The sequence below is a fragment of the Pygoscelis adeliae genome, unplaced genomic scaffold, assembly GCF_000699105.1.
Source record: "Pygoscelis adeliae isolate BGI_AS28 unplaced genomic scaffold, ASM69910v1 Scaffold38, whole genome shotgun sequence".
NCBI classification, from domain to species: domain Eukaryota; kingdom Metazoa; phylum Chordata; class Aves; order Sphenisciformes; family Spheniscidae; genus Pygoscelis; species Pygoscelis adeliae.
Genome location: NW_008825614.1, coordinates 8,163,683 through 8,172,766, shown reverse-complemented (window position 1 = coordinate 8,172,766; position 9,084 = coordinate 8,163,683). Strand labels below are relative to the sequence as shown.

At 39.7% G+C, this 9,084-nt stretch overlaps 1 protein-coding gene across 11 annotated transcripts in view; it reads left to right on the top strand.

The window, feature by feature from the left end:
- Nucleotides 1–9,084, top strand: part of CALD1 (caldesmon 1) — a 203,249-nt gene that overhangs the window by 174,872 nt on the left and 19,293 nt on the right. For all 11 annotated transcript variants that reach the window (XM_009332855.1, XM_009332856.1, XM_009332863.1 and 8 more), the window contains one exon: nucleotides 4,885–5,033. In XM_009332855.1, coding sequence (XP_009331130.1) covers nucleotides 4,885–5,033 — 149 coding nt within the window. The remainder of the gene's footprint in view (nucleotides 1–4,884; nucleotides 5,034–9,084) is intronic.

Below are 9,084 nucleotides of genomic sequence, written 5' to 3'. Positions count from 1 at the left end.
CTACTTATGTGCTTAAAATGAAGTACATGCTTAAGTATTTTGTTCTTTTGGGGCTTTAGAACCAAGTCCTGTTTGTCTTAGAACAAATATTTCAGGAAAATCAGTTCAGTCAATAATGCAAGTATGGTTTGCACCCTAGGGATGAATTTTTCAGGACTGTATCAACTAATCATCCTTCCCTGGTTTCCTCCCACTTTACTGTGAACTTCTTCCCTGTGACTGAGACCTACTCTTACAATAATAATAATAATCATCTAGGCCCTTTGGCCACTTGACTGCCTTAACTAATGATTCTCCCCGAACTGCAATGCCCCATGATATAAACCGTGCATACCCAAGATTCTTCTTTTGTTTTAAAGAGAAAATCTACAAAATTTACTGCATTGCATTTCCACTGTAAACACAGGAGCTGGTGCCATGGTGTTTTACTGTATGGTAAGTAAATAAGATTTGGGGACCATTTACTCTTCAGGTTACAGCTGGACACAGGGAGCCATATTCAATGTTGTTTAGCAACTGTGCTTTTGGTTCAGTGCAGCAGGTATCAAAATACCCCCTGATTCTAATTGGACATGGAGGCTGGTCAGGGCCTTGGAGGTTTGGACCTATTTGGGTTCAGCCAGGCCTGTGCGGCTTAAAGGGAACCACAGCACAGAGATCTAGTAACAGGCAGCTTGCTGCCTGTCCAGCTGCTTGGGAGCATTGAGGGTTGTAGAGAGTCCCATCCAGGGTCCTTAGTTTTTGGATTAATTCGGAACATGCTGTAGATGCTTAGCTCACCCTTAGAGAGTGATGAAGGCAAATCATGTCACAAGGTTTTATGTCCAGTTGCCTGGCTTGATCATCCAAGGTATCATATTTTGAGTAAGGTACACGTGAGATTGAAAAGGCAAATGAAGTGATGAAGATGGTTAGAAGAAAGGTTCCTAATGAACAGGGAGAGAGATTGGCAATACTAGAATAAGTTACTCTAGAAAGGGGAAGAGTTAAATGAGACCTAATGGAGATGCTTCAGAATAGTGCACTAGAAAAACTAAACAATCACTCTACTCTAAATTAACCTGATTCAAAAGCAGAGGAGAGAGCTGCACAAAAAATAAGGGATGGATTATATTAAGGGTTCTTATATGACAGAATCGGCTTATAATATTCACTGTTGCACACAATCTTTGAATATTACAAGTAAATGTAAAAAGGAGGCTGTAACTGACCACAAATATTGATTCTGGGGGGGACTTGAGACACAATCATCCTGCTTGTGTTTATGTGGAGCTCAGTCAACTCTCACTGGAGCTCTTATCATGCTTTTAAACCATAGCCACAGGGCTAGATTATCCAGGAAATTGGTAAGACTTTTAAAAGTGACTTGCAATTTTAGTGCTTCCATTTTTGGATGCTCAAGCTGAGACAATTTAAGAGAGTCCCACTTTTAGTGCAATGCTGAATACCCATCCACTGAAAGGTAAATCTTTTGCATGTGTATCAAGCTGAGCATTCAAAGTGTTTTGCTCAGTTTTGAAAATCTCAGTTGTTGCTTCTTGGCTTGTGAAGAAAAATTGACAATCTCAGACTCCAAACCATGCCAAGATCAGGCTCCCATCTCCACTCCTTCCCCCCCTTCAAGGACATACAAATTCATCAAGGCCTATTTCTGAACCATATATGCAGTTAAGAGGATGGCAGTATATCATGAACAAGATCCTGAAGGAATACAGTATTATCTCCATAATTTTGCTTTTTAATTTTGCAAGATTTTGCTTTTGCAGTTGTGCAACACAAGCACATGTCCTTTCTTAATGTGACCAAAATCTGGCCCTCAAAGTTCAGGTTTTGATCAAATTAGCAAGCAAAATCTGTCTCCTTTCCTGAACTGCCCCACAATTTTTGATTCTCAAAAGTAGCCTGGAAAGTTCATAACAACAAGGTTTCTCATGATGTGAGACTCCTGGTATTTCCTGCTTCCAGTTTGGCTAGACATGCCGCAACAGTTGCTTTTCTCATGGTATTTGGGTATGGTAGTTGGCTCTAAATGGAAGATGCCTACAGTTTTGAAGTCACTGAGTAATTGATCCCAAATAAGGAATCAAATTTGCCAAATGGTCCCAACCTTAGTAACTGATTCGCTGTGGTCTGAAGGTGTTCAAACTCTAGATTTAGAAATCTCAACTCTCAGATATTAGCATAACACCCTACAGGAAAGAAGCAGTGTAGAGAAAGATTAAAATATACATACAGCTGGAAATTAGCTAAACATGCTTTTGGTCGTGTTCTGTCTTGACTTGATGGTCAAGATTTGTGAGAGCATGTGAACTGTTTTCAGTTCAGGTAATACCACCTGTCTACTCCAACTGGAGTCGGTGTAGTCCTTTTTACTGAATTCAGCAGAAGCTGAATTAGCCTGTAATTTAGGGAAGCACCGAGGCAAGGGAAAGTACTTTTTCTGTTGCCTGCCTTTGGAATGGGACATAATGGTTTCTGCTTCTGTGCTAATCAATCTCTGTTTTGGCTTTAAAATTAGTAGGAGAAGGATTGGGCCCAAAAGCTGTGAAATGTTTCTGTAATATCTTGTTTTATCATCTTTTTGAATAAAGAGGCCAAGCTGTATTAATGCTTTTCTCAAGTGCAAACACATTATCATAAATCCTACTGGCTTCTGAAATGCTATTTCCTAACCTATTAATTTTTAAACTATATTGTTTTAATATTAGTTTTCTCAGCGATTTCAATTAAGATGTAGGAGATATGAACCTCCCCAGTGGATTTCAAAACATCAGGCAGCTGGAAGTATTGGCTTTTTAATGAGACTTAGAAAGGTCTTGATGAAAATCTCAGCAAAGGAAATCCTATGCTCTCAAAATCCCAACACAGACATCCTGGCATGTGAAACCTTGCAACAATCAACATTGCCGGTTTTAGTCTCACCCTGGCTGGGACTGAAGGGTTAGGAGATTGCTAACAGGCAGCAGAGATTTTTGCTGTGATCATGATCACTAGCTACAATCTTGCCAAGATTTGGGAGCACCCAAAAGATGTTACTGTCTGATGGCATTCATTAGGCTCAATGAATAGCCCTGGTTGTCTCAGCCCAGCTCCTAGAAAACAGAAAACCATTCCTTGAGGCTGCTAGCAATAATGGCCTTGTTTGCTAGCAGTCACAGCATCATGGCCAAAGAATGCACGGTCACGGAAACTGAACTCCCCTCTTGTCCATCAGGGTACTTCTGCCAGGTCGTGGCTAAAGCCCGTTGGCAGGAGAGGGTGGAGAAAATCTGCACTGCCGCTGCCTGCTTTCAGGACAGAGCAAATGTCTCTGTGGGTTGCGTCCAACATCCCTCACCAGTGGCAAATTTACTCAAGTAGTTTAACCACCCAGTACTCACTTGTAGCGTGTGCCACCTTGGCATTGTCCATCGTATGAGTTTCTGTGAGCGAGCAAACTGGCCTCAGGTAAAGTCAGAGGTTGACTTTGGGACTTCACTCAGCAGTTTAATACAATGCCTCGGGAGGATCTTGACTTTGAAGACTCTGAACTCATCCTTTATTAGTAATACTGCATGTCCAGAAGTTCTTTGATGAGGAAGGATAGAAATTTAATTTGATTTGGGGGAGGGGGGCGGAGTGGAGGGGAGGGTGTATTAGTTTTTTATTTCAAGGTGCAACTTGAACACCATAAAAGCAGTTGTGTTGCAGACAGGGCTGTTATGGAAGTTCTTTTTCTTTCTAGTTAGCAAATGGGATGGCAACAGGCTTCCAAGGGACAAAACTATTTTTTTTCTAAAGGTCTTCATATGAATTTTTCACAGAAGGTATTTCTTGCTTGCCAGCTAGAATCTTCCTCCAACATGGTAGAGCTGGAAAAAAAAAATATTTTGAAGGTAAATGTTTCATCTGCTGCTGTTGAAAGTTTATTTAGGCTGGTAGTCTAACTAACTGAGTGGGAATAATTCTACCTGAGGATAAAGAACTTCAGTCAGTCCATGTCCTCCTCCTCTTATCAGCATCTAGTCATGACTCAGCATGCTGGGATCAGGCCATCTGTGGTATTGATAAATACTTCAAGCTCATAGCTCTGAAGGAATACTGGAGAGTGAAATCCATGTGCTAAATATACTTGATTGCTATTAAGAATTATAGGACAAAGCTTCGCAAGGATAGAAGGGATTTTTGCTCTAGCGTTTCTGGAGAGAACATTTGCTGCTTCATAGGATTAAGTATTCATGTCTGGTAACACTATCCACGACTACCCTCTGGTAGGACTGTGCTTTTTGTCAGAGTAAGTTTTACTCTGATATAAAGATAATTTTGTGTTTTGGCCATTAGTCTTGCAATACTGAAGTATCCATCTGCTATGACACTGGAAAGAGTTGCAACTTCATCAAGCAAACTTGAGAATCGGTGAAGGTTATGTGTTATTTTTATTACTCCAACGCCCTAAACCTTGTACCAAGAATGTATCAACAAGCCTAGTCCCAAAGAATTTGCAACCCAGAATCTTAATAGGCAACAGGTGAATGATGCTGCAGTGGGACGGAAGAGCCTTGGGGTGCCTCAGTGGGGTGCAGTTGCAGAATGAGGCAAAGTGGTAGCATAGTCCCATGGCCGCAACAAACCTTCACAGAAGACTGATAATGTTATTCAAGATGTTTTCATCTTGAATTTAGATCAGGACAGCAGAGTGGTGATTGGTCACAGTTTAGAGCTTTACAGACTACTTCTGCCATAAAACATAAACATTTTGAAGACAGTTGCTTAGTTAATCATCAATACCAAGAGATCTGTGTTCCTCCACTGTTATTTAGAATGCCTCATTGTGACTCCTTTTTTTGGTTTTTTTTTTTTTTTTTTTTTTTTTTTGTTCTATGATTTACGGTATCTCCTGAGCAGGTAAAAGATGACAAGGATAAAGGAAAAGCACCCAAAGAGGAAATGAAAAGTATCTGGGATCGCAAGAAGGGAGTTCCTGAACAAAAGGCACAGAATGGAGAACGTGAAGTCACTGCCCCAAAACTTAAATCTACTGAGAATGCTTTTGGGTAAGTTCCAAGTGAGCATTGGGCTTGCTTATGTTATAGCAGAGCAGGGGGCCATTTCTGGGTCTCTCTTTAATAGCTTTGCAGCAGCTGAGTAGAAGACTTTGGTTGGCAACGTCAGCAGGGGCTCTAGCGTTCATTGGGTTGTAGGTGTGAATTAAGGCTCTTGGACTATTTTCTTATGAACTGCCCCCACATTGTTGCAGTAACAAAATGAAGTACAGAAAGCAGATGTAAATAATAGTCTTGCTCCCTCAGTAGAGATGAGTGGCTTATTTTTGCTCTGTTGGGGTTTTCCTTCCTTGAAGGACATTTATTTCTAATATCTGCACAGAGGTCAGTAATGACCACAGCCCAGATTTTGTGTTTTCTAATTTTTTAAGTCAAATCTCAACCTTTACTGTCATAACCTATTTCCAGTTACCCACCTGCTTTTAATCAGACTCTGCATATCAGTATGGAGCACAATCCAGTTGGTAACTCCTGAAAGATTTCAAGGCAACCTTGAAATTAATGGCTTCTCTATAAAAGTGATTTTTCAGTTTGGTGAAAACCTCTCCTAGTCAAAATGTTTTATTTTTTGTCTTTTTATAAGCTGTATCACAGTTTGATTTTTATTTTTCTTTTCAAGGAAATATTTGCCTTATGGCTATATTGGGAAATTCAATGAAGGTAACAAATTTCTAGTGAAAAGTTTATTAAAAAAGGATTCTGCCTGCTAGAAGGAGGGAATACACGAAGCAGAGCAGTTGTTCTTCCTTTTAGCAGGAAAAACAGGAATGAATAGGTTAGAAATCTAATTTTTTTTCCTTCTGCACCTCTCTCTCTCTTTTACATTAACACAGGCAAAGCAAAGGTTAAGCTCTCCAGGCACTTTTAGAAATCTGTGCATGGCAGATGGGATTTGCTGTTGTATCTCAGCATTCCCCTTGTGATTCTTCCGGGAAAAACAAACTTTCTCAAAACAAAATGCAGTTCAAAAGTCCCTGGAGACACCCTGACCTAAGGCCAAAAGACAGACAGATATGGAGATGGAATAGCAGGAAATCGGCCTTGCTCAGAAGTGTCCTGCTTCATGACTTGGGTCACATCATCAATAATATGAGAATGGTTTTCTAAAAATATTTTTGTTGTGTTTTCATGTGCTTTACTTCCTGTGGGAGACAGGCCTTAGTGGCAACATGTAGATTTGAGTTTCCACTCCTTTTTTTCTTTTTCTAATTTTCTTCTACTGTTTCCCAAATGTGGGAAGAAGCCTGTTTAATAGCCTTTCATCAGCTTGAGCAGAAGACTTGCATTGGCAACATCAGCAGAGGCTCTAGTGTTCATTGCGTTGTTAGGTATGAATTAAGGCTCTTGGCCTACTTGCTGACGAACTGCCCCCACATTGTTGGGCTTTGTTTGGAATTATCTTTCTTCTTGTTTCTACATGAACATATCAGATACTAGTTAGGAAGAATGTAACTTGGCTAACTCTTGGTGAGAAAAAAATAGGGTAGTGGAGGCTAAAGAAAAATCTTATCTGTGTCTTGTTTGTCTACGTCAGTCAGTTAGAGAAATACAGAATAAAACCCCATTTTATGGCTTCCCCTTCCCATCTCCCCTCCCACCTGCCTTCCTCCCTATTCTCATACAGGACTGCAAAAGTCCTAAATATGATGTAACATGTTTTTTCACATTGTTCTGACACTTTTGGCTCCCACAAACCACTTCTTTCTTTTTCCTCCTTGTCTGAAAGCTGGCAACCAACTTTGTTTCTTAGCACCAAAGAAGTGCTGATGAAACTCTTCCTTCACCCAGCATCTCAATACTAATTTCCCAATGTCGACAGTAGGGAACAGAGATTCCCAGAATCTGTTGAAAACAGAGGAGTTTAGGAGGTGGAGGAAGAGAAGGAGAATTACTGCCAGTTTATTGTTTGCTATTTTGGATTACGCAGAACCAGTAGGGGAAGACCTGTAAGCTGCATGAGAATAAAATAAGCTAGAAACTTCAAATGTCCTTCTTTGTAAGGAAGACAAAATAGTCACCTGAGGTCTCCAAACAAAAATGCTAAGACTAGATTCTAACTTTGGCTTTTATCAGTTGAAAGCTGAGAGTAGCTGTTAATTTCATTGAGGCTATCTGCACTGAACTCACTGAGGACTAACCTTTCTTCTGTGCTGATATAAAACCAAGTGGCTATTTATTAAGAGAATCTTGGCAAATGTTATGTTAATTCTCTTAATTCTGAGGGCTGAGTATTTGCACTTGCCAGGGATATCATTATGTCTGTCAGAATTGACCTCTTGCATCTTCTTTGGGCCCGAAGCTTGCAGATCTGGGTGGGTTGGCAACACAGACTTCAGAGACCAAGAGGAAGAAAAAAAAAAATAGTGAGGTTCCTGGGATGTTTGCTGTAGAGGCTACAGCCTTGCAATGAAGCAGGAAAGCCTTAAAATAGCCAGGGATTTCTCATGGCCTGTGCAGGATAGATGCACTGGATCCATAGAAATACTTAGTGCCTTATAGAGGCTTGTGGGATATTTTGGGTTCTTAGTACCTCTGCAAACTGAATCAGAGGTATTTCAGGCTGGACACCCAAAATCATACCTCGCACCTCAGGTATTGGTCCTCACTTTGTTTTTGAATGGGCTAAATGAAATTTCAAATAAAGTTTCCAATGTTTTCTTACAATGCTTTAGTTAATTGTATATGTATTTTTCATTAAAAAAGCATGAGTTGCTTTCTTTAATTAGACATGTCTACCTGATGCAAGCCCTTATTTGTGACCACTTACATTAACTTGATGCTTATGGTGGAGGGTGATCATGTGGTTCTACTTTCATGGTTTAAGAGATTGCACTGCCAAAACACATTCAGGAATAGGGCCTGGAGCAGAGAAGGATTGTGATAAGGTGATATTAGGAAATATATGTTATGTACTTGTAACTCTAAGTTAGAAAATCAGGCATGAGGATGTACTGGGGGTACATACATTCACAGATCTCTGGGACGTTTTTTTTTTCTTTAGCTTTGCTTTGTGATGTTACACTCTTGCATAGAAAAGACTTTCTAAAACCAAGTAAACACATTGCAAAATAAGTTAGTGTTGAACTTGCACAGATGAAGTACAGCAGCTGAATTCACATAATAGCATCAGTTTGGTATGCTATTTTGCCATATGTTTTTTAATGATACAGTTCCTAGATCATGCGTGCTGTACTAGAACCAAATTTCATCCGATCTGGTAAGATCATGTGGGGGCAGAGGACTCTGTGTTAGTAGATTCCATTGTGATATTGAAACCACAGATAATTCAGCTCTGGTCCTACAGCCTGTTTTATATGGTTAACTCCATCTAGATGAGGCATCTATCTGAATGAAGAGCACCTTTGCAGGATTGGTTGTGATTCACTGGATTACAAACTTATGTGATATTTGTTCTTCATGTTGTCATCTCTAATCTGATTGTTTCTAACAGTTATTGTTATTGTTGGAACACTTGATTTGTACTGTCTTGTGGTATTATACTCTGCAACACTCTGGTTGCATTAATGAAGTCATTAATATCCATCTTTTTTAAATGCCAACAGAACAGAGCAGAAAGTTTTTTTAAAAAAATCCGTAAGTACATTCCTTTTCTGTCTTTTGTGAATAGCACACTGATACCTCTTAGGTACCTATCTCCTTGTCAGCAGTAATATTAAACGCACTCAGGGAGCAGACATTTGTCTAAACACTGGTGTGGTAATTGTTTAACTAGGCGATGCTATCTGACTGTGGTGAAAGTATGCACTTCACCTATGCAAATTCTTTGGGTTTGGGTTTTTTTTTTTTGGTATGCTTTCTTTCTGTCTCATATATTACAGCTGGTTGGAAAACTTCTGGTTTTCTCCTGTGGAAAGTTGCCATTAATAAATAATTTCCAGTTCCTTAATAAAAAGTCATACTTTCCCTGGAAAATGTCAGCAAAAGATCTGATGAACTTTTCTGTTCATGCAGGCTGGGAGAGTTAGTGTTAGGTGTTACGGATGAGATAGGAACCTTTTTAGGTTTTTAAAACGCTGCTGAA